This window comes from Empidonax traillii, unplaced genomic scaffold (genome assembly GCF_003031625.1).
Source record: "Empidonax traillii isolate 1590-97213 ecotype Southwest subspecies unplaced genomic scaffold, ASM303162v1 scaffold109:size1658292, whole genome shotgun sequence".
In the NCBI taxonomy this organism is placed as follows: domain Eukaryota; kingdom Metazoa; phylum Chordata; class Aves; order Passeriformes; family Tyrannidae; genus Empidonax; species Empidonax traillii.
Genome location: NW_020955302.1, coordinates 1,261,481 through 1,286,503, shown reverse-complemented (window position 1 = coordinate 1,286,503; position 25,023 = coordinate 1,261,481). Strand labels below are relative to the sequence as shown.

Sequence of the window (25,023 nt, the reverse complement as noted above, 5' to 3'; positions counted from 1 at the left end):
ACGTGCCTTGAGAAGGGAGCAGCAAAATTGAAAGAAGCTCTATGGCGTGTTAGGGTACGTGTATGGCCCTGCTGCTGGCCCAGTGATGATGCAGCCCCCAGGGTTTGCATGTGGCCTGGCTGGTGTGTCCCACAGCCCTGCCAAGAGCAGACTGCTGAGGCTGGGGCAGCTGTTCAGCCCGACACAGCCCTGCTGATATGATGTGTGCAGCTGGCTGCCCTCTGACACCTGCCCTGCCTGGTCTGGGATGCTGGCAGAGCTGCCAGTCACCGCAGGCCATATTTCCTACCTGTGCCACTCCCTGCTGGGGATTCTCCTGAAGGTTATCCCGGGCTGAGTCAGAGATGGATGATAAGGAGAGGGAGGAGAAAGGGAGGCTTTCCTTCTCTGCTTCCTCTTGCAGTGGCTTATCTGCAGTGGCTGGGGAACTGAGCTGGTGTTCTGTCCACAGACCTTGAGAACAATAGTCCCGCCTGGGGTGGATGGGTTGTGATGGTAGGATGGGCCGTGTGCTGGCAGGGCAGTTTGCACAATCCCATGCTAGTCCAGGGGTTCTTCTGCCTCTGCAGGGTGGGTGGATCCAGAAGGGGGGCTGTAAAGAAGGGACCGGGGAGAGCAGAGCTGTGCATTGGCTTCCTGGGGCCATCTTCTCCCCACTGCCAGGATGGAGACGTCACACTGGTTTGGGATATTTGGCTGGCTCCCTGCTGCTTTGCTGCTCCGTGTAGGTGAGCCCCAGCTGTGGCACAGCAGGAGGCAGAGCTCTCCGTCCTCCCTGCATGTGCCTCCTCATTCCTCTGGAGCCTCTCAAGCCAACTGCCTGATGGCTGGCCCTGTGTTTCCTAATGCACAGAAATGCCAGAGGGACGTGCTTCTCCTTGCCGTGCCTGCTTGCTCCCTCCAATCTGTCCTGCCTGCGGCCCTCCTGGGGTATGTCAGGCAAGCAGGTGGCAGGGATGGTGGGCAGCATGCCAGGGTTCTCTCCTCTCTCAGCTCCTTTAAAAGGTGCTTTTGAGAGCCTCCTCTGTGCAGGGGCTTGTGTTGTACTTGCTGCTAACTGGGATTTTTCATCCACTACCAGCTCCGTGGTGGAGTTGGGGCAGGGGCAGCAGGCCAGGAGCTCCTCTTGAGGCTTGTTAACAACTATCCCTGGCTAACACCTTAGTGCTGTTGGTGGTCTTCAAAGCGGGTCAGGGCCAGCTGTGCCTCACTGGGGTGTTTGTATATGGTAGGTGTACCGGAGCACATCAGCAGGCATCGGCTGCCAGCATGCTCAGGCAGCTGCTGTTCTTCCCAAGGGGGTTTGGGTGGGGCTGAGGGCAGAGCGACCCCCATTAGAGGGGCTACTGGCTGGTAGGGCTGGTGGTTGAGTCTAGGGTGGTGATACCAAGTGCATGGCAGCTCCTTGCTTGAGACATGCTGTGCACAGCTGTGTGTGACCAGGCAGGGTTGTCCTTGGCATCCTGCAGGTTTCCTTGGTCCCTGCACTGGGGATGTGTCTTTCTGGAGCAGGAGGTGGTGGGGAATGTTCTGTTAGGCTGCCTGCCAGAAAAGTGTGAAGCATCAGAGTCTTTGCTGGGTGGGGTGGAATAGGCTTGACACTGTGCAGGAAAGCCTCCTAACCCTACTTTTCTTGTCTTTCTCCCTCTAGGGCTGAACGGACTGGCAGTGCCCACGATGCCCTGAATGCCGAGCGCAGCAGAAGCAGAGGAGACTGTGTCCCGTTAGCTCCTCCTCCCTCCCTCATCCCTTTAGTTTGGGTTTGTTTCTATTTATTTTTTTGGCTGGGTTTGGGCATGGCCTTGGCTGGATGTGAGGCTGCTGCGATGTGGTTCATTTGGCTCAAGCACCACTTGTCCATCCACATTTGGACCTTGCTGCTCTTGGGGAGCACCTGGCTACCGCTGGCGGAAGGCAGCCCCAAGTCTCCCTTTAGGACTTTCCCGGTTACAGACTGGAGCTTGACGCACTTGGTGGTCCACAACAAAACTGGGGAGGTCTATGTGGGGGCTGTCAATCGGATCTACAAGCTCTCCAATAACCTCACGCTCCTGAGGACCCACGTGACGGGGCCTGTGGAGGACAATGAGAAATGTTACCCTCCGCCCAGCGTTCAGTCCTGCCCACATGGGCTGGTTACCACCAACAACGTGAACAAACTGCTGCTGGTGGACTACTCGGGGAATCGGCTGATCGCCTGTGGCAGTGCCTCCCAGGGTATTTGCCAGTTCCTGCGGCTGGACGACCTCTTCAAGTTGGGTGAGCCCCACCACCGCAAGGAGCACTACCTCTCCAGCGTCAACGAGTCAGGCACCATGTCTGGGGTCATCATCGAGGTGCTGAACGGGCAGAACAAGCTCTTCATTGGGACGCCCATTGATGGGAAGTCAGAGTACTTCCCCACCCTCTCCAGCCGCAAGCTGATGGCCAATGAGGAGAACGCAGAGATGTTTGGCTTTGTCTACCAGGATGAGTTTGTCTCCTCGCAGCTCAAAATCCCCTCGGATACACTCTCCAAGTTCCCCACCTTTGATATCTACTACATCTACAGCTTCAGCAGTGAGCAGTTTGTTTACTACCTGACCCTGCAGCTGGACACCCAGCTCACCTCTCCTGACTCCACTGGGGAGCAGTTTTTCACCTCCAAGATCGTCCGCCTCTGCGTGGACGATCCCAAGTTCTACTCCTACGTGGAGTTCCCCATTGGCTGCGTGCAGGACGGCATCGAGTACCGCCTGATCCAGGACGCCTATCTGACCAAGCCTGGCAAGGCTTTGGCCAAATACCTGGGCATCTCAGAGCAGGAGGATATCCTCTTCACCATCTTCTCCCAGGGCCAGAAAAACAGGGTTAAGCCTCCCAAGGAGTCTGTGCTCTGCCTCTTCACGTTGAAGAAGATCAAGGATAAGATCAAGGAACGTATCCAGTCGTGCTACAGAGGGGAAGGGAAACTCTCACTGCCCTGGCTCTTGAATAAGGAGCTGGGCTGCATCAACTCGGTAAGTTCCTGCTTGTCTCTACTCAAACCAGACTGTTTCTGGCTCCTGGTGGTGCTCTCTGGCTGGACCCTTCTCAGTGACCTGACCTGAGTTGTGTTTTCCCAGTGGGAGGACTGGGAAACGTCGGAGCAGGGCGCTCAGTTTGCCTGGTAGAATTCCCTGTGGAGATCTCAACTTCATGGTGGGGCAGCTGTCTGAATTTGGGCTGAATTCGATGCCCATGAAGAGTCCCAAGGAAGGGACCTCATGCCAATGCAGGTGCCTATTTCTGGTGTCCCTTCCCTGTGGATTTGGGGAGTAAGATTAGCTGGGCTGGGAGGTTGGAATGCTCAGTCCTCAGGGCATCTGCTGCAGCTCCACTGTGGAGTCCCTTGCAGGTGGCACATGTGGAATTTTGAGCATCATGTCACCTGGGGCTTGGCCAAGCAGAAGGTGTTGAGGCAATAGGATTTGGGGGACAGGGAGTGCAGACCTGATGGAGGGAGGTGGGAAGATATTGGCGGTCCCAGCAGAAGTTGGTCAGATGTTTAGCACGTAGGGACCACATGCTCTCTGTGGGGTGCTAGAGAGGAGCACAGAGGGCACAAGGCGCTGTCAGCAAGGTGGGTTTTGAGAGCAGCCAGTGCAGACTGTCATCCAGAGGCACAGGGGGTGAGTGCTGCTATCCTAGAGCAGTGATTCCCACCTGAGGGAGCACTTCCATCTGTCCCCAGAGAGGTGTATTCCTGCCTGGTACTCACCCCACCCCCGGGCAAGTCTAGTCCCTGCTGGTGGCTCAGCTGCTCTGTGGGACGTAAGAGCTGTGGGGGGCAGGGGACCTCCTGCTTGGCTTTCCCAGTTTGTTTTCTACTTGAACTGTTACTGTTACTAGATTTTTTCTCGGCAGTGTTATAAACTAGGAGTGGTTGCAGGAGGCTACAACTCTAGGTAACAGGGAGGTCATACGCTTGGTATCACCAGGCTGGGCTGAGTAGTCCCCAGGCAGGGTCAGATGTCTGGCTGAGGCAGGTTTTGGGGTACTAGCGTGTGTGTTTGGGAGGGTCTGGTGGAAGTCCTGACACGCCTGCTATTGCCCACCTCCCCCAAGCCCCATTGCTGGTGCTTGGCACCCATCACGAAGCCCCCAGCCCTGTTCTAGCAGAGTTTTGGGTGCAGGCAGGTGGTCAGGGGGTCTCTGTGGAGCAGCCCTGCCGTCTCTCCCACCGTCCTCCCCGCAGCTCTGGAGGAGACAGCTAACAGCTGCCTGACAAAGTAAAGGGTTTGCTGTCAAGAGCGCTGGGCTCTCAAATCAGATTCTGGCTTTGAACTAATTCAATTTTGCTGGAAAATGATGAAATCGTTACACTGCTGCCTGTTGGGTCGCGCAGCTGCTGGCTCTGGCGGCGGAGTTGTTCGCTGCTTCCTCCCGCACTCCTGGCTCACCCATGCCGTGTCCCCTGGGTTTGGGGAGGGGTCTCTGCCCCCCTGTATTTTGGAGGTGGTTCTAGGCTTGGAGAGTCCTGGGATTGCTACCTGGTACCCAGTCTCTGTGAGCAGCTGGCTCTCATGGTGCTCTCTGGGTCCTGCAGACGTGGCTCTTGTGGGGTGGAAGGATGTGTGCCATGATGGAGATGCTTCAACTTTCATCTGGGTTGGGTTGGAGAGTGCCACCCTCCTCCAGGAGAGCCAAGCAGTGTTTTCAGTCCCTGTCCTTCTCTGGCTGACAGGCTGAGCTGGGAAAGACATGACTGGATCATAAGTCAAGCCCTCAGCTTGCTGAGGACAAGCCAAAACAGACCCCTTGAAGCATGTTACCTCTTTCTGGCAGGAATTTCTTTGCCCCTAATAAAATAAAGCCACCTCTGGGGCGGGTGGTGGCAGTGACAGATCTCTCAGTGGTGAGGGCTGGCCAGAAAATAAAGGGCATGTTGTTTTTTAATTTGGAAGGAGGCAGAATGCAATTGCTCAAGTCAATAGTTGCTTGGGAATTACACCCCATCCATATGGAAAATGTGCAAGGTTCTCTCCTGCTCCGCTCCTTCATGGTTTATGCTGGAAGAAGTTTTGCCAGCACTGCACTCGTGGTTCTTGAGCAGCACAGGGCCAAGGGATGCTCATCCCCAGTGCTGCAGGGTAGCTCTGACTCTCCAGAGTTGGTGTTGGAGCCAGGAGGAGAGGCTGCCAGGCTTGGCAGATAGCTCAGGAGATGTTAGTGGTTCCTCTCTGGCGCTGGCGAGCGGAGTGAATTCCTGCGTCCCGTTTCTCTCTCTCTCCTTCTGGGATCCAGTGATCCGGCAGCAGGAAGGGCAGTGAGCTGGCTCAGGAGCAAGACCCCTCTTGCTGGTGTACTCAGACCTAAGCGTGGACTTGCACATGCAGCAGAGTCACCTTGCAGAACCACCCTGTCCATTCCCCTACACCAGCTTGCTGGCACAGGGCAATGGCTGGTGACAAATGGGCCCAAAGCAGGCTGGGATAAGCCAAATCCTTTCCGGGGCAACCAGAAAAATGCAGGTGGTGACAAACTGTACCACACTGGGATTATTCCTGAGCAGCGATTAATGCACAAAAAGCCTGGCATCCCAGCCTGGCACTTGGTACTGGCCTCCTGCAAGCTCCTCCCTGGCTCCTTGCATCCCCCCAGGTCCTCCATCACAGCCCCTGGAGGGGCACAGGGGGATGAGTTGAGCCTATAATGGTGCTAACTGGTGAATTACCAGCTAATTAATAATGCTGAGTGATGCGAGCCTTGCCGTGCTGTCTGCTACCTCATTGCTTTCATAAGTGGGCTTGAAGGGAGGCAATGAGACAAGGCATGTGAAGGAGACACCCGCTACTGCTTGCTCAGTGCTGTGGGCCTGCTTTCCCTGTGCTTCCGGCCCCTTTCCCCAGGAAATCCAAATTTCCTGACCCTATTTTGGGGAGGCAGGTTAGTGCTGGGAGAGAGAGGACCGCTGTGCTGCGCAGGTGGTGCCCTGGGGTGTCTGGAGTGCGGGGGCAACTGAGAGAGGTGCCAAAGGAAAGCGCAGAAAAAAGGAAAAAATAACTTAAAAAAACACACCAAAAACCCCCACCAAAACAAACAGCTCCCCCTTGCAATGGGCGGAGGCTGTTGGTCCATGCAAACACCCCTGCAAATGCAAGAGCAAACAGACCCCGATGCCTCCTGCAGATCCCAGCATCCGCAGGCAGAAACGCTGCAAGGTCACTGGTCCTGGCATGCCGTGGTGCGTGTCGGTCCCTGCCGGCACTGGCCGGGGGGGCAGCTGTCCTGCTGTCCTTCCATCCTTCCATCCTTCCATCCTTCCATCCTTCCATCCTTCCATCCCTCCGCCTTGACTCTCCCTGCAGCCCACATCTACCAGGGATGTCGGTGGATGCCATAACCCTGGTACTGCTGCCCTTGGCCCGACCTCGCTGTGCCGCCTGTGCTTCCCTAACGAGGCAGTTTGCTGTTAATGAGCTAATTGTCGGCGTAATTATTTATCGAGGTGGTGTCGGCATGGCGGCGGCGGCGGGCGCTCCTCAGTCCCGGAGCGCAGCTGTATTTGTCATTTCCCAGAGAGTATGTTGAGACAAAGCAGAGAGCAGTAAACACCATAAACATCTCTCCTCCTGCATATTCAGCAGCTGAGGGGTTGAGGAAGCTGCAGATTGAGCTCAGAGAGAACAGAACCTGCACCCAGGGGTGCCAGGGCTTAAATACATTCACTGCATTGCCCTTAACCCCTCTGCCACTGCAGATGGCTGGGTGGAAGCTGCTGGGGTTTACTTGGGCTGTCAGGGACAGCGTTTTTTCCCCAGCAAAGCACCTGAGGGATCCCGAGTGCTGGATAGGAACTGTGTATCGGCTGAAGCGTCACTCACATCTCAATTCGTGATTGGGAAGATAATTCTCTCTTATCTGCTGTTTTAAAATTCCTAGCCTGGTTATGCAGAAGAGGATGCATAAGTGTATGTTGGCCAATGGATAGAAGAGGGCAAGGCTGGGATTCAGAGAGTGGGTGGAGAGGTCCTGATTCCTCTTCCCTGCTTTTCCTGTGGTTGCAGAGACGCATGGTTCCCCATGTTCCTCTTTTGGGGGTCCCCGCATCTCTCATGCCTGGCTGTAGGAGTTCCCCAGTTCAGAGAAGGGTGAGCAACAGTCAGGTGGTGAAGGGAGTTGATCTTTTTACCTTAACTCAGCATTCAGGAAAACCAGAAGTTAGAGTGACTGAGGAAGCAGCTCAGCATCCCCAGACCGCCCAGGGAGGCTGAACGTGACCGGCTGGCGTCATTCCCTGTCCTCCCCTGCTGGAAAGCTGGCACGGCACTGAGTTCCCACTGCAGCCGGGAGTGGGACCACTGGCCTTGGAGCTGGCATGGCAGCACAGTGAGGAGGGCAAGCAGCGTTGCCATGGCTGTGGGAGGCTAATGCTGTTGTAGCTGTGAGTGCATTGTGCTGGGGCATAGAAAAGTGCCGTGTTTTCCCTCCTCCATGTGGGTGACGGTGGGTTGTTGGTGGGAGCCGGTCTGGGCTGACCCTTGCTTCCCAGGCAGCGATGAGTGGGAATTACAGAGCTCTATACTGCCCTTGCGTACGTGGAGCTCGGGAGCTCGGCATTTTCCCATATGCTCCATGCACATGCTGTATGGATTTAAAACCCCTTGGGGACTGGCATGCATTTGGAGGCTGCTGCTTGCCAAAAAACCTCTCTCTCCTTAAAATTCAAAGTTATATAAGGAACCTTGTGAAGTGGAAGAATCCTGTGACTGGATCAGGCTGTCGGTCATGCCTGCCTTGCCACTCTACCCTCCTGCACCCAAGTTCACTGCCACCCTTGTGGATTTGGCCAAAACCCCTTCCTGGGACAGGATGAGTATTTTCCTGGTGCTATGTGACCATGTGAGGCTGTTGCCTTGTGTGGGACCTCTGGGAAACCCATGTGCCCCCCAGGCCAGATAGCTGTGACCGGGGTCTGTTGTTTTGCTCAGCAGGTGAGCATGACCTGGTGAGGATGGTTGATGTAGGGGTGGGTGCTGTGGATCTGGTCCTAGTCCCGCTCCTCTGCCTGCATCTCAGCTTTCACAGGGGCAATCCCTCTGGCTTTGCCTTTCCCATCCTCAGGACTGTCCTTGCTGGAAGTCCCTGCCGTCATGACCCTGAGAACAGAGAGGGGCCGATGCAGTCCTGCCTCTGCCTCTTCCTTGGCTGAGCTTGCAAAAGCTTCTCCCAGACCCACGGGCTCGTACTGAACTGAGGAGGCAGCTGGCTGAGCCAGGAGCCTTGTATGGGGCAAGGCAGCATGTTAAAAATGTGGGGATTTCCCAAAGACGTTCCTGCGGGAGGTGGAACAGGGCTAGCAGGTGGGTAGAGTGTTTGCTGGAGGCTCTGCTGTGTGAAGCGAGGCTCTTTTAGGAGCCCCGACTCGTTTGCCTTGGCACGGCCTTGGCTGGGAAGTGTTTTGTCTCCGGGGGGAGGCTGGGGCGCAGGATTCAGCCCCAGCTGCCTTGCTGCCAAGCTGTTTTCTTTTTGAAGCTAGCACTGGAATGAGGAGGAGAGGGATGTGTGTGTGCTGGGGAGCTAGTGCTGGCATCCCACGTGTCTGAGATAGCAGCAGCAGGGATGGAGGGGGAGTAGGGATGCTGCGCTGGCTCCTGCTGGGTTTGTAAGTGCTGCTCTGTAAGATGCAGAGGACAGAGAGACTTGGTCTTGACCTGCAAAGCTTTTTCAGATGTAGAGAGGGCCTGCATGCAGTGGATCTGTCCTGAGTGCCTTACAACAGTGCATAGAGAATGTTAGGGAAGGATCAACTGATGCCTTCCTTTGTCTTGTGAGGTGCCATGTCTGGGATGGGGGGGCAAGGGATGGGGCTGTAGCTGTGGGGTGAATGTGGGCGATGGCTGATGGCCGTGTGAGAGGTCCAACATATTGAGGCATTGGCTAAAAGCTCATCTCTCCTCTGCTTTCTTTTGACAGCCGCTGCAGATCGACGACAATTTCTGTGGCCAGGATTTTAACCAGCCATTGGGCGGGACCGTCACCATCGAGGGGACCCCACTCTTTGTGGATAAGGAGGATGGGATGACCTCAGTGGCTGCCTACGACTACAGAGGACAAACTGTTGTCTTTGCGGGCACACGGAGCGGGAAGATCAAAAAGGTAGGAAAGTCCTTAGTGCAGATGATGGGGAGGGAGGACTGCTCACCTCACCGGCCCTTTGGGAGGTGCAGGTAGGGCTGTGCCTCTGTGGCAGAGTGACTTGATATGTTGGGGGTAATTAGCAAAGGGCCAGCGAGGGGCAATTTCCCATTGCTTCTCTCTGTCAACCAAATTTACAAAACCTCTGCCTTTTGGAAGGGTTATAACACAGGGAAATTGAGTCCTTACCACTGGTGGAGCACAGCCCATCTTGTTACGTCTCGGGGCAGATGGGTTTGCTCTGTAGCTGCCACAAGGGGGGCTCTGCCTGTCCAGATCCATATGGCCTGGGCAGGGTGGGCAGAGGTGGGTGCTGATGGCTCCAGCCCGGTGATGGGGAGACTTCACTTCCCGTACCCCGCCACGGCACAAAAGGCTGATTGTTGGTGGCAATTAGCAAACAGCTCTGTGCGTGCCTTTCTCTGCCTGCATCTCCACAGGGCACGGATTTCCTGTTATCATAACATCATGCCTATAATTATAGCTGTACATGCCCTGTATAAACATAGCTTTCATTAACACATCCTCAGCCAGAGAGAGGCTGCGCAAAGGTCCTTGTAGGGTCCCTGCTATGGACCAGAGCTTGGCTGTAGGGTCTGGCCCATCTTTTTGTGGCTTGCAAGATGTTCCACACCTCATCTTGGGCACAGCATCCTGCATTTTTGCTACTTCTCCTTATCTGTGATGGTCAGGGTGCCCTGGAAATGGCAGAGTAGCTCCCCTGGCAGGAATTCAGAGCAGGGTGCCATTGTGGGTGGTAGTCCCTATATATCCTGCTCCCCCTGCCCATGCTTCCTCTGGACCTTTGACCAACCCACCAGTGCCCCTGTCTGTTAGCAGCATTTTTAGGTACACAGGCAGCATGTGTTGGAGTGAGGGGCAGGATGGAGGGGTCCTCTCCAACCCCACATCTGCTTGGCTTTTTGTGGTCCTCGAGGGCGTGCACAGTGGTAAAAGGGCTGAGCAGGGCTGCAGGGAGCTGATGGAGGCCGCTCATCCTCCCTTCCGGATCGATGAGGGATCTAAAGGGACTGGTGTCATGTTGCTGCCAGCTTCTCCTGCCTCTGGGCTCCAGATGGGGGTTTTAGATGGGAATGGGAAGGAAGGAGCATATGGGAGGAGAGTTCAAAAAGCCACGGCAACAGTGTTACACCTCTAATGCCTCGTTTATCTAGAGGGCTGGTGTTTAGTTTTTAGATAGCAGATTTGATCTTTCTTCCTCCTTTACTCAGTTTTTCTGTAGTCTTTGTGCCTTCATAGCCATTTACAAGGGGTAGTCTAGTTTGGGTGCCTGACTAGTGTGTGAGCTGCATGCTACAGCCATGTCTGCAGCCAGAACTTGAAGCCCAGGTGTGGTTTGAGTGTCATCCTTTCCTGCAGGGCTTTCCCAAGACTTCTTTTTCCTAGTTTTAAACTTGGTGCCTGAAATAGCTGGTCTCACTCCCTGGCCCTGCAGGGCAAGAGGACATGGAGCAGCTCCATGGAGAATGCAGAGAAGGGTCTCGGCCCTATCCCAGCATGGGGATGCTGAGTGGGTTTTGTAGGCTTATCCTCCCTGGAGCCCCCAAATCCCCTGGGGTTGCAGAGCTTTCCAGTGGCAGCATGGGAGCACTTTGTAGGCTCTGAGCCCTGCGCCATGAGGTCTCCTCCTCGTCCCTGCAATGACCTTGAGGTGGGCAGCCCAGCCTTCCTGCGGCAGGGGCTGCCTGGCTGCCTGGCAAAGCGCTGCCTCAGCAGCTACCTGATCCTGCCGCCTGGCTGCTGGGGCCAGAGGGAGGGAAGGGCGGGAAGGGGCTGCTGACCTGTCTTTGAGTGGCACTAATGTGTCTTCAGCTGGGGGATGTGATGCCTGGCAGGGCAGAGTGTAGCCATCGTGGCTCCTCCAGGCAGAGGGTGCAGGGAGAGGGGCTGCATCCTTCAGCAGTGGTCACAATCCTTCTGCTTTTAAGCTGTTGCTGTTTCCCACCGTCCCCTTGGCAAGAATCCACATTAGGCTTGATGCAGTCTGGTGCCTTCTCTGCCCTCCTGCCGGCCCCCCCGCCCTTGCCAGAACCCCTGGCATGTCCTCTGGGAGAGGAAGGGCTGTGCAGACAGCTGGGTGCCCCCCTCTCTGTCCCCAGGAGCCCTGTGATAGATGCTGCTCTGCTGAGGGGCACCGATCTCGCCATCTGGGCTGGGGTAAGGTCAGGGCAGAGTCACTGCCGCGTCTGGATTTTCCTTGGATGGCAACTCCCATGCCCAGCATTTGTCCAGGCTGTTGCGTGCAGACAGAGCCTCCTTTTGTCCCCCCAAAAAGCCACACGAGCCTCTGGCTGCCCTGCAGCCTCTCCCCAGCCCTGCCACCAACAGTTGCTGCTGTGAAGGCAGGGTGCTGGGCAGCACCTGCTGCTGCCACAGCTGCAGGGACACCCCAGTTTCGGGGGGGTGGAAGGACCTTGCAAGCAATATCAGATTTGCAAAACTCTGTGCAGGACAGGGACTGTGGGCCGGGCTGGGGAGGTACTGCGGGGATGGGGATCCTGATCCCTGGGATGCTGAGTGAGTTGCAGCAGTGGAGCCTGTGGCAGCCCACTCTCAACTTGTCCCTGCAGCATTACCAGGCAGGCAGTTATCTTTGGCTGATCCCGAGTTATGTGGAGGGGCCAGGCTTGGAAAGCTCTTGGTCCCGCGTGCTTGCTGTTCTCGGTGCCAGCAGTCATGGGACTGGGACGCCCGGGGAATTCCTGCCATGCCCAGGTGAGCAATGTGGGGATGGCTTCCCACGCTGCTGGGGCTGGCAGTGAGCCACTTCCTCTGTACTCTTGAGCTGGCACAGAGGGGACCTGGCCTTGCACCCTGTAGTCTAAGGGTGCTGTGGATAGGGAAGTGATATGGGGACGTGAGCCACGAGCACGCTGCGAGGGGAATGTCCAGGGGATGTTTGTGCAAGGGAAATGAGACTTGCTTCCTAATGCTCTGGTTTTTCCTGGAAACCACCTGTCCTCACTTGGCAGTCTTTATATTGGACAGTTATTTTCCCAGGTTGTCTTTCCTATTTTCTGGGTGGTCACAAAGCTGTGTTTGATTGCAATGGGAGTGCTCAGTTATGTGCTGGAAAGGCATGTTTGACACTGCACCCGTGTCACCTCTTGACCTGTGTGTGCCAAGGACTTGATTTTGGCTGTGCTTGAAGTGTTGTATGGAGAGAAGAAAGAAGCGGGGGTGTGCCGGTAGTGCAACCCCCTCCCAGTAACTGCACCGTGCTGGAGCGGTGGGACATTCAGGGAGGTGCAGTGCAGACCCTGCTGCCTTCCTTCTCTGCCATCTGCTCCTCGTTATGCAAACACGGCATCGCCCTGGGCCTCTGCGGAGCTCAGTGTAGCCCTTGTGTTTTGACCCAGTTTTGGGTGCTGCTTGGTTATTTTTGGGGGATGAGCTGAGCTGCTCTCTCAACACAGCCGATGGCTCCCTGCCCACAGCCATCCCTGGCTGCTTGTGGGGCAGGGAGACTGAGAGCTGTCCCTTCTGCCACAGCCCCAAAGGAGATTCCCAGCACCACTGGATATGCAGGTGTTGGAGATTGATAAGGCAGGCATGGCTGTGGGACAGTGCAGCCAATGCATCCCAGCAGGATAGCATTGGACTACACATCCCTTGTAGCCAGCCAAGCTCTCATTTTTTGAGGATTGTCTGGCTGCTCAGTCACCACTGCAATCCTTGTAGCTCCCTGCCCTGTCCTGAAATTGGCTGGCCTTGGGCATGAACGTATCAGAACGTGTCTCTGTTGGGAATCTGCTCCCCTCCAGGCCTTGTGCTTGCCACGGCTTGTTTATTCTTTCCCACAGAAAGCACAGCTGAACTGACCCTCTGTCTGCCTGCTTTGGTTTCTCCACCTAAATAATTATAATAATAAACTCTTCACACTAAGTGGGTTATCCCCATCCCTGCACAACAGGACATGGAGCACCTCTCCTGTCCTGGGGAGGGTCGAGGGGCTCCCCTGCAGCCTCCTGTCCTGCCAAAGGCAGGGACATGGGGGTACTTTGGGAGAGCAGATTTGGCAGCCTGTGGAGGCACCACCTTTGAGTTCTCTTTAAGCTTTGGATGAGGAAGCTTCAGTGTGTTCACAACCCTTGGTGTGCCTGGGCAGAAAATAGGTCCTGTGGAGGTGGGGCTCTTTTGAGGATTTCCCTGTCTCCTGCTGGCTCCCTTCTGATCACAAAAGCCCCCATGTGTTGGCCTCTTGGGAATGATGCATGACCTGATCGTGGTCCGTGTGAGCTGGGAGGAGAAGCTGTCAGGCTCCCTGCCCACTCTGCCGGTCCCAGTCCCCACGGATCCTTTCGCGTCACCCTCTGCTTAGAGCTCAGGGTAAGCAGCTCTGGCTGAAAAGGGGCCCTTTGTGTCTCGGCTCGTGAAATCCGGCTCCTGGAGCGCGCGGGAGGGCTCGGCCCCCCTCGTGACCCTGCTGCTGGCTACCCTACTTACTGCCTGTGCCTTGGATGGCTTTTATTTTTTGTCGGGGTAGGAGACAGGACATATTTGGGGCATGAAGCCTGGTGTGTCAGCCGGTGACTTTTAGGACTCCCTGAACATCGACCCCTGCGCAGCCCCTGGAAATCCTCTCCTGCCTGTGTTGCTGCCTCTTCCCAGCTGGCCGCCCAGCACAAGGGCCTTTTGTTCCTCCTGCCTCTTCCCTCTGCCCTCTCCTGCTCCCTCCCCATCCCATCCTCTGGAGACCCCTCACCCCCTCCCCACGTGCATACAGCCCCCATGGGCGCCTGTGCCCAGTCCCAGGAGGGAGATATGCTCCTCGGAGCATGCGGCCGCGCCTCTCCCCAATCAATGGCAATAATTTTATTGGCATGACAAGGTAGCCGACGGTTGCCAAAGTGAATCCATCAAATACCTCTTGGCGGATCCCCACCCCCTCGAGAGCTCTCGCTGGAGTCGTTAAGCTGTTTTAATCAAGGTGGAGGCTGGAGAGCTGGCATGTTAAGTGGATGGGGTGATGGGGAGGGGGCGGCAGAGCCTTCTCCGTTCCCCGCTCGTGGCAGGGAGCACTCTGCGTTGCCCCATTCCTGCTCAGCAGGAAGGGGCCCTGCTCGCCAGCGTCGGGCTTTGTTGCGCCGCCCGGCTCTGAACAGGATGTCTCATTGTTGGAGGAAACAATTAGAAATTCATCGTGAACCGTTGGCCTCTGGGATCTGCTGGGGTGGCGAGGCCGTGGCTGCAGGCAGCTGCCAGATTCGTCCTCGAGTGACTCCCGGAGGGGAATGCCATTGGGGTTCCTGCTCCTGCATTGTGCAGGATGGATGGAGATGAATATTTCCAGGCTTCTGGCCCTCCAAGGGATGATCAAGCGTGCGCACACAGCCTTGGGGAAGCAGAGGAAGTATCAGGAGGCTCCTTCCCCACCAAACCCCACTCCCTCCACCCTCTGCGCCCCAGGCATTTTGACTCACAAACCATAACCCTCTTTTTTTCCTCCCCTCCCCATCAGCTCTGCTCTGCTCTCCTCACAAAGCCGGCAGGTGAGCGAGGAGGCCTTGGAGCCTGGCGCCCGGCCAGCCGGGAGGCAGCAGGAGCCAATCCTGCTCCAACCTTCCCTGGCAAAAGCGCTGACGGTGCACGTCTCGCCTCTCCCTGGCGCCGGGCGCCCGCAGGCAGCGAGCCACCTCACCCCATCCATCAGCTCGCCCTGGCTCCTGCGGAGCAGCCAGCACTAAGGTGGTGTCGCTGCTGGACTTTGCCAGTGTCAGGCAAGGTGACTTTGGGGGAGCAATATGTTGTGAAGGCTGGAGGAGGCTCGGGGATGAAGGTGGATCCCAAAGACCCCGTGTCTTCCAGAGGGCTACCAGATATAAACCTGGCTTCTGTAATTGCCCTGGAAATGGGTTTGAGCCCCTGGAGACAGCTCAGTGCTGCCCTGCGGGGTGTGCTCAGGACCTGGCAGGTATGTGCCAGCCAAACACAGCAGCATCACCTTTACAGCTGGTCCCTGCAGACCATCCTGTGCTCTGGCAGGGGCTACCACCCTGGAAGTAACGTGGAAATAGGGCTGGGAAAGGAAAAAACCTGTGGGTTTGTGGCTGCATGCCTTGCTGGTCCTGCCCCTGTTACTGTAGGGCTGTGTTAGGCATTTGGTGGCTACGGCTTGGCAGTACTGGGAGAGCAGGGTGGATGAGTGATGCTTTGGAGTCATTAATGAGGATGCTGAGCCCCTGTAAACATCTAGGTGAGAGCCATTGGGGGCTGGTGTTAGGAAAAGGGGTGTGGGGGCTTGCTGAGGGCGTGAAGTGCCAGCAGTGAGCACTGGGTTTTCCCTCCCGGCTGGTGGGGTTGGTTTGGCTGGTGAAGCGTGAAGCTGCTGCGCATTTTCTTCTGCATCTTTCTGCTGCTGAATGCAGGGGTTGTGACCTCTATTCTGCTGGGAAGAGCAGGAGCACGACTGTTGCTTTGGACTGTGCCTCCTGCTGGGGACCTCTGTGGTGGCCCCATGGGGATAGGGTAGGGGGAAAAGCCACCTCTTTGAGATGGAAATGAGTTGGGAGGGCCCAACTCTGTTGGAGCCCTCCTGTTGAAACATTGTGCCTATTCACTGGCACAAACACTGACTAATTTTGGCTTTTCAGGTGGGAAAATGGCCCCTACCTCCCTCCAAAGGAAGCCGAGAAGAGGGAGGATCAGGAAGGCAGCGGTTTGGGAGGCAGGGACTGTTGATATGCCTGGTGGGAAGGGGCAGTGCTGGTGTTCTGCTTCGCCTTTGTGCAACCCCATTAACCCAGATTTAATGGTGCCTGAGGAATTTGCCCTCAGCCCCTGGCCTGCTGGAGGAGGGAAGATGTGTGCTTAGCAGGGGCTCAGTTACCTTCAGTGTTATCTGGGTCTCTGCATGTCCCAGCACTGCCTCAGGTAGTGATGTGACCGAGGGGAAGGTCAGACATCCCTGTTGGCTGACATGCCTGATTTTCCCCCCTGGATTGGGAAGAAAATCCATCATAAATCAAGACTGAGGTGGAGGTGTGGTATGGCACTTGAGGATGCAGGATGTGGACTCCAGCTGCCCCTTAGTGGCTGCTGGAACCTGTCATCAATCTCTGAGACTTTGATACATGGAGAAGTCATTTGTCTCCAGGTCCAGGCGGGGATGGTGCTCAGCCCCAGGTTGCTCAGAAGAGCTGTTGTTTGGCCTCCATTATCCCCTTCCCTTATTAATTGTGGGCTTTTCTGAAGTGGAGCAGGAGTAGGATGCTAATGGCAGGCTGGTACTGATGGGGAAGGCAGCAGGAGGGTGCCCCATGAGGTCGGCATTGTGGGGTGAAACAAGAGTGGAGGGTGGGTGCTGGGTGACGGTGAGGATGCAAACCCCTGGGATCACATCCCTGTTTCTCCCCGCATGTTTTCCCTGGGTGACCTGTGCTATGCTAGAGTTGATCCTGGCACCTCCCTGCTCTTTGTGTGCCCATGGACCAGCTGCCAGTACGAAGTCTCCCCGTGGCAGTGAGAGCAATTGTCTACATGGGAAGCAAGTGGGAAAGTTTTATTTAATGGATGCTTAGTTCTTTTAATGCCATTTAGCAGCTGGAGAGAAGGAAGAGAGCCAGTGCTGTGTGACAAGCTGGCTCTCTGCAGATTGAGAATGGTCTGAAGTATTAGGGAGCATCCCTACAGTCTGGCAGAGAAAGGCAGGATAATGTGATAGTGCTTTAATTTGTCCACACTTCGTGCTCTTGAGGGCAGCATTGGTCGGTCTCTCTGTGCTGGGACAGATCTGGCATGGCCAGGGTGCTCAGCACAGGGATGCAAGGAGGGGTTATGCTGGTAGAGCAGGTGCTGGGGAAAAAGTCTCTCTCCCTCCATAATCCCCATATGGGCAAAGGAAACAACGCTGGGCTGAAAAAAAGCCGGTGTGGGTTTTATTAGCTACAACCCTAATGATGTATTTTGGATTGCTCTCCTGCGTGGATAAAAATTACCAGACCTTGAACAAAGGGGAAATATAAAAGTCTCTCTGACCTTGAAGCTGTTCGTTCACTTGTCTTCATTTCATTCCCCTCGGCTGGGGATGCGGGTCAGTTTTGGGTGCTATTTATAGTCCGCTTCGCTTGGCGGTTTTCTTTACAAAGTGAAAGGTTGTCACCTTTGTTTCTGATACTGCAGAGAGGAGCTGCTCTAGGGAAAAGGCAGTATAAATGAGAAATTTCTCAGAGTGTTCCTGTGTGCGGCAAAGCTTTGTAATCTTGAAAGATCAAAAAGCCCTGGAGTGCCACCCTGAGCTACTTGCGTGGTGGAAGCCAGGGTGCGTGGTGCTTGTGGGGGTGTGTGATGGTACTGTGCTGCGCTGGCCAGTGGCTGCTGGGGCTGGTTGGTGCCTACATTTGCTCCAGAACAGCAATGCTTTCTGTTTCCGAACAACTTGGCTCACTTCTCCAAATCTGGCATGGTTGGCTTTCATTGAAGCAACACTTTAACTTAATTTTTCCCTTCTCCCACCCCCGTGAAGGAAGCTGTGGCTGTGTTTCCTGTCTTCACTGGAGCCACATGTCCACAGGAGCCCCATTGCTGAAGTGGCGTCCCCTGCCTGCGCCTGCATCTTCTCCTCCAGCCCCTTTCCTGACAGACAGAACTCGTTGAAACAACAAATGTTGCCATAATTTAATTTTCAGGCAAACAATAGTCCGGGGACAATGTTAAATTCATGAAACTGGCTTAATGCGATGACATTTAATGAAGCAATTTGTGCGCTAGCGTGGCTGCGCGTGGCTCTGGAGTAGTGGGGATGTCACTCCACCCTGTCGGGCAGTCCCTCTTTGAGAATGAGACTGGGAAAGATTGATGCTCCAGGGTAAAAGAGGGGAGTTGTCCTGCTGCCCTTCAGGCTGTGTGTGCTCTTGAGGTGCAGTTTTCCCATGGTGCTCCCTGATGCTGCTGCAGTGTGAGCTGAGAGCCGCTGGGTCCAAGCTCTGTGGTTTGGCCCAAAGGGGAGGGGTTAATGAGAATGTTTTGGGGCAGGAGGGGGTTTGCCCTCTGCAGCCTCTGCTTTCCCTGGACCTTTCCTCCTTTTGCCTGGAGCCCTGGAAAGGTTCTTTTGCCCCCCAAGCCTCCTTAGTGGGCCAGATTAAAGCCTCAAATGCTGTAGCACCCCATCTCCCATGCAGGGCTGGCTTTTCCTTCCAGGTCCACCCTGGGATGAAATATCCACTGGCCTGTTAAGAGGGGCTGTTCCCTTTGTTGCAAGAGCTAGGAACGATGTTGCGCTGGGAGAGCACAGGCTTGGCTTTGGGAGGGTTACAGTTCATAGAGGAAGTGGGAAGAGGCAGTTTGGAGGGCCTGGCTGTGACGCCTGGCTGCTTGCTCCAGATTAGGATTGGGTTTGTGCCATCCCACCAACATCCCTTGGGCACCCTGGCACCAGTAACGTGTAGGCTTGTGCTATGTCCCAGGAGAGGTTTCCCTGCCATTTTCTTTCCCCTCCTTGATTGACAGGGCGCTGTAGATCTTAATTATGTATTGGCATCTGCAGAGCAAACCTGGTGCTGCTATAGCTGGAGGCTTAATGCTGGTAATGCTGCTCGTTGGGCTGGCGGCTGCTGAGGTAAGGGATTTCCTTGCCTGTCTAGGGACAACCTTTAGTCCTTGCTGGATACAATGGAGCTCTGGAGCTGTGTGAGTGGGAGCTGGGGTAGTGGTGGGTGAAGGGATGATGTTAAAATGTGCATGTGGTTTTGCTGTGGGTGTTCTCCGGGGGAGCTCAGAGAGGAGGGAGTTGGAGATACGAGGATGCCATGTCCTTCAAGGACCCCTGGTCCCATTTCCCACCTTAAAGGAGACAGCACCTATGTCTCCAGCAGGGAGATTTTCTCACCTGCAGAAGTCCTTTCTGTCCCTCTTGCATCCTTCCAATCCTCCCAGCAGCGACCCCTACCAAAACCTGAGCTCCACCAAACTCATGTCACTGGTGATGCTCTTCCCAACCAGGACTTAAAACTAAACTTTTACTGAAAGATGCAGCAAAATCCTCTGAGGATGGATTTTGGGCTCAACAGAGGTGTTCGTAGGCAAGCTTGAGGTCTGTAGAGCAGTTTGCAGTCTTGGAAACTGTAAAGACAGCAGTTCTGCTGGTCTTGGAGGGTGGGTTAGCACCTGGCTGTTCTTGTTTCCTCTGGCTTTCTGCTTTCCATTAACACTGGTCAAAAATTAATTGGTAGCTGCTGAGCAAAATGCAACTGAAAAAATTCACAGAGGGAAAATATGATGCAGTTTTGATGTGCGTGTGTGTTTCTCTATATATTTATATGTATGTATTTATTTTCCTGTAAAAGTTTCCAAAAATAGGCCTGTGTCTTGGCCAGGGTGACTGCATCTGTAATTAGCTATGGAAAGTAGTTGTCTTGGCGAGGCTGGCACATACACAGCCACGCAGAAATGCTCAGCATCCCTGATGAGGATGCTGGGATGCGGGACCTTGGAGTCATCTGCACTGGCGAGCTTTAGTGGCAGAGGGAGGGGAGCCTCCCTGGATGGAAACGCTGGATGGGGTTGGGCTTACCACTGCCACATTTGGTTTCCTGGGGTGGGGTGATGCATGTGATGAGAAATAAGCAAAGTCCTTTAAAAAGACTCAAAAACCTGAAAGCTGCACTTCACCCATGTGGCCTGTGCCAGGTTATTTCCATCCTGCGCAATGGATGGGAACCTCCCAAATTGATTTCTTCATTTATTTCTCCAGGGTTTTTCCATGTTACTCTCCCTCTCTTTCTGGTATGTTTATGAGCCTCAAGGGATCTTGTTTTTACACTCAACATCTAAAATTAAAGACGTGTTTCTCTCTAGCAGGTGAGATGAACACTCCCTGTCTCAGCTGGGGGTTTCCTTCCTGCCTCTCCTCCCCTCCTCCAGTCTGCCAGTGGGAAAGTGTGAGCCTGCGGCTGGAGCACATAACCTGGGAATGAGATTCCTGGGCTCTCCCAGGGGGATGAGTCAGCTTCAGTGCGGGATGTGTGAGCTTTGGCTTCTTCCTCCAAGGGCTTGTGTTTTAAAAGAAGGCAAAAATTGCTACCTTCAGCCTGGGAGTGGAGGAAGAGGGAATGAGGGGGGAAATGTGCTTGCTTAAGCTTCAAGGTGTGGTTGGCCTTGGTGACTAAGGGCACATATCAGTGCTGCCCATCTGCTCCTTAATGTGGGATCCTTAAATTCCTTCTGGGATGGAAGCATCTCCACTCAGCTCCACGTGTCTTTAGTTCCCCCCTTGCATGTACTGTCGCACTTGTGTGAGCATCCTCACTGCTCTGCTGTGAAAGCCTTGGCTATAAATGCATCCCAAATTTCCAAGTTCTTGATTTTTTGCCTGAGACTTGGCCCACTGTGCATTTCTGAGTCGATGCCAGAGGTAATACCGTGTACCTGCAGACGCGGGGTATTTTTGCAGCATCTAGTGAACTCCAAGTGTCACCCTCACTGTCCGTGCTGTGGGAGCAGCTCTTGCCAGCCAAGGCTGTTGAGTCAAAACTGTTGTTTCTGAGTCCCCTAACCTCCCTAATTCTGTTTATACTCTAGAGCAGGGAGAAAGAGAGAGAGGGAGAGGGAGAGAGAGCATTTTTTAAATAGCTTACGAGTTTTTGGTGTTGTTTTTCATCAGGAAAATGATAGTTGTATAGAAGCAATTAATTGGAGGAAAAGTTTATGGTAATAAATGTCAAGAATGTTTCAAGGATGGTTTGGATGAAATACTTTTTTTTTTTTAAAGCCTCCCAGCAAAAACAAAAACCTTGCCCTATTTTGAACCTTGCCAGAGAAACAACTACAAAACTTCAATTTTCTTTCTTTTTTTTTTTTTTTTGATGTGTGAGTGTGTAACGTTTAAGTGCCTTTTTCCCTGTTCAGCCTGTGCTCCTTAAACAAAAGCATGTGTTTTCCTGGCGCAGCTCCCTCGAGGCAGCTCTGTTGGAGTGGAGGGCAGGGTCTGTGGAGGTGATGGCTGCACATGTCCAGGCAAGTCCTGGTTTTTGGCAGGAGCTGGAGTTCTCCCTTTTTCCGGGGCGGGGGTGGACCGTGGTCAGTTCCCTTCTCCCGCCTGTGTCCGTTTCTCCTCTGTGCCATCTGCGGGTGGTGATGCCTGTAGCCAAAAGGAGGAGCAAGCTCGAGGCATGCGTGGAATACTTTGATATCCTGGGGCAGAAGGTGATAAAGGAAAGAATTAAAGCTTCAGAGTGATGTTAGAGCCTTGGCTGCCTCTCCCTGAGCAGCCATCGCCTGCGGCTTTGTGGGCTGTCGGTAACCCTGCCGTGCCTCTTGCTCCCTAGAGTTTGGGGAAGTTGGCATGAAAACAATGACATTTTATAGGGGAGATGATTTCCTAGTGGGGATGTCTGTTTCTGTGCATGGTCTGAAATGTCCCTGGGGGACTGTGGCTGTGTGAATCTGCCAGGGAGCTCTCCTCACCCCAGAGCCGGCCGAACCCTGCTGCGCGCTGCCTTCCCGCTGCAGCAATACCTTTGGCCCCAGCTGTGGGGCTCAGCACTGGTGTGTTTTTCATAAAGGCTCTTAATCACATACAGGATGTTTCTGTTTGTTCAAGCAATGAAATCACACAAACAACCCACCCCCAGTTTGGCTTTCGCAGAGCATCAGCTGCTCGACCCAAGTCCTCAGCAGAGCCGGAGCAATCCTCCCCTCTCCTCCCCCAGCTCTCGACCCAGCAGTGCGGCGAGAGCGCGCCTTTCATGTTGTGGACATGCCCTGGAAAGCTGCCCGGCACTGGGGACGGGATTAGATTAGGGTTGGGAGCTGGGGCTGACTCATTGCTGGGGCTTGTGCTTGGCCGAGGCAGGGACAGCATCTCGCGGGAGCTGGGAGGCTGGGAGACCTCGAGCCGGGACCAGCCCTGAATTCTGGGTGCTGGGGTGCAGGCAGGCTCCCTGCAAGCTGCAGTGCCCCCTCAGACCCTCTCCTAAGAGAAACGTGGTTGTTTTTTGGAGGGGTGGGAGAGGGGTTGCAGGCATCGTCGTGCTCCTGGGTGCTGGGATTGTGTGTTTTTGCATTACCCCAAGCACTCAGTCCCGGATGGGGACATTGCAAACTTGCCACTGCATTGTCATCTTTTGCTTTGGGCTTTGTCCTTTGTGGTATTGAGCAGAAGGAGAACAGGAATGTGTCAGGATGGATTGAAATAAAGAAACCACCCTGACTTTTCTCACTCCTGTTGCGTGCATTGGTCCCATGGCTGCCGTTTCCATGGCAAAGCAGCGGGCCCGTAACCCAGCCCGCCCCGTGCTCCTCGTAGTTTGGAGGAGCAAAAATCCTCGGAGACGACAAGAATAATTTAACGAGCCATTAACAAGAGTGGGGGAAAACACCGGAGGAGCTGGATCGGGGTCGGGGTGGGGGCTCAGGGAGGCAGGGCTGGCTTTTGGCAGGGAGCGGGTCACGTTGGCAGCCTGCTCGCCTTGCCTTCGATGTGTTATGAAGTTTTGGAGGTTGCTTGAAAAGTGTCTGGGGAGCGGTGGCGAGCCAAGCGGGCCGCAGGCCAGCTCGCAGCTAAACATGTTGTTGTGTAAAATTGCAGTCAATTAATTTAAGACCTGCCAATTTCAACTGCAAAGCGCTAGGAGGTTCTGTCAAGTTTTCAATGGGATAAAAAGGGGGAAGGGGGGGATTAGTTTTCAGCACTTGGAAGGGCAAATAGTGATCCTCTGCCCAAGCCTGTAAAGCACCTCCTTCTTCTCTCTGCTTCTTTTGCTGCCAGCAGTGTTAAAAGTCCTTCTGGTGTGTGCTGTCAGGGACGAGATGGCTGGAGGATGGCACCCAGAGCCTGGTGAGGTGCTGATGACCATTTCAGGGCTTGGGGAGGCACTGGCTGTGGGGGGATGACCCACTCCCCTTTGCCTTTGCAATACTCGTCCTCCATAGCCCTGTGGTGAGCATCCCCTCTTTGGCATCCCCAAGGTGGTCTTCCCCAAACTTATCCAGTCCTACAAGACTGCAGATCCTTGGCATGCTGGGCAGTGCACTGGCTGTCTGAAATAGCAGGGGAGCTGGAAAATGCTCAGGGCAGAACCAAGAGATACACTGCATCCCCTGTGTGCAGCCCTAGTGGTCAGAGCTGTCACTCGTGATGAGGTGCATAGGCTGGTACTCACCATGCAAAAAAACACCCTTCCCTGGAGAGCTGACAGCCAGGTGAGATGCAGTTCCTGAACCCCCAAAAGGCTTGTCCCTCCCTTTCATGGTGGCAGTGACATGGTGCTGTTCTGCACAGAGTCCCTCTTGGCTCCCCTGGTAAGGGGACCCTGACTGGAAATTCAGCTGGTATTTCATTCTGTTTTCAGCAACCTTCATTGAAAATGTGTTTTTTGGGTTCTGGAGAGCGTGTACTTGTATGTACATCTGCAAGCTGTCTTTTTCTTGGCTTTTTTTTTCCTTTTCTTTTCTTTTTTTTTTTTCCCTTGTTTTACAGCTTAGTGAAACTTCTGAGAAAGTGCAGCTCTGCTGTGAGTAAGAGTCATGAGACTGGTGGGGCGAGTCGGCTTCAGCTGTTCCCCTTGGGCCGCCGAGGGCTGAGCTCCTTCTTGGGGCTGCTTGAGGTGGAGACTTGTGCCAATCTGGCCATGCCTCAGCTCCTCCCTCTCCTTAACCCAACTTGCTTTTCCATCTCTAAAAACACTGTAGCTTAGTTTTGTACATGTGCGTTTGTGTCTGTCCTTTCCCTGGTCTCATCCTTGGGCTTTTGCTGTCCCCTCTACCATCATATCTCTGTGTCCTCAGGACACCCTCCCCAACCACTGTTGCTTTCTATTTTGTCACCAAAGGATGCAAATCTGCGTCTCCCAGATTCCTGGGGCTCCGAATCAGCTGTGTATCCCACCGCGTCCAGGGGTTTGTGCTTTAGTTTGCAAGGGCTTTGCTCAGTGCTTGTGTGTGTGTGGTGGAGCTGCTGCATGTCCCTGCAGGGCTGCAGACTGGCTGCTCCTCGTTGCTGGCAGGAGAAGGGATTTGGAGGTAGGTCCCCCTAGAGCCAGGCTCTGCCGCGTAGGCACTGCTGGCTGCGGACTTCCCCAGAATATATTAAGCGTAATTTCCTCCTGCTTCGCAGGAAGCTTGTTAATATTTCACTGGGGCACGGGGGCAGCCTGCAAAGCCCGTGCTTCAAAGGAGGGCAGCTTTCAGCAGCTCTGGGGTTAGCTTTTGGTTTTTCCAGCTCTTGCTATAACTCGTTCTGTGGTTTTGAAAATAGGTAAAAAAACCCCAGCAACCACCCAGCAGTGGAAAAAGCCCAGGCAAAGCCCACCTTTGCATGTTCCTGCCTTGCTGAACCTTTGCTGGGTTGTGGCTTTACTGTCTGCTCAACTCCACACTTCCTGCACTGATGTTTGGGGAAAAAATTGCAAATTCACTGCAGTTAAGGGAAAAGGACTGTCTGGATGCTTTGTGAGCCCACTTGGGTTTGAAATGGCTGGAAGGGACCCAGTGCAGCCTGGCTGTGCCCAACTGCTGACAGCATGGCACTTAGGCAGGCCTTGCAGGTGGGTTGAGGTGAGTTTCTCTTCCCAGAGAGGAGCTTTTTGGGATTGACTTTTGGGGAATTACTTTTGCCTGGTCCTGGACTCCACAAATCGGAGCAGGATTGGCCCTCCAGGAGCAATAATAGAAGAATTACTGCATTGCATGGGCGTCTTTATGTGTTTTTTAAACTGTGCCTCCTAATTATAAATAATGGCTGCGATATGAGATATGATTATGATGGATGGTGATTCTGTATTCCGTGTGCATTAGCAGCTTTAACCTTGCCGGGGTAATTATGTCTCATTTCAAATTCTGATACTATTTATTTGAGGTAGGGGACTGGGAATTTAATTTTTACTGCTTTGTCTTTTAGTATTATTA

At 54.3% G+C, this 25,023-nt stretch overlaps 1 protein-coding gene across 4 annotated transcripts in view; it reads left to right on the top strand.

Annotated features, from left to right (window-relative positions):
* The window catches only part of PLXNA1 (plexin A1), a 117,084-nt gene that overhangs the window by 12,730 nt on the left and 79,331 nt on the right, over positions 1-25,023 (top strand). For all 4 annotated transcript variants that reach the window (XM_027882675.1, XM_027882671.1, XM_027882673.1 and 1 more), the window contains exons 2-3: positions 1,652-2,999; positions 8,938-9,120. In XM_027882675.1, coding sequence (XP_027738476.1) covers positions 1,797-2,999; positions 8,938-9,120 — 1,386 coding nt within the window. In that variant the 5' untranslated portion in view covers positions 1,652-1,796. The remainder of the gene's footprint in view (positions 1-1,651; positions 3,000-8,937; positions 9,121-25,023) is intronic.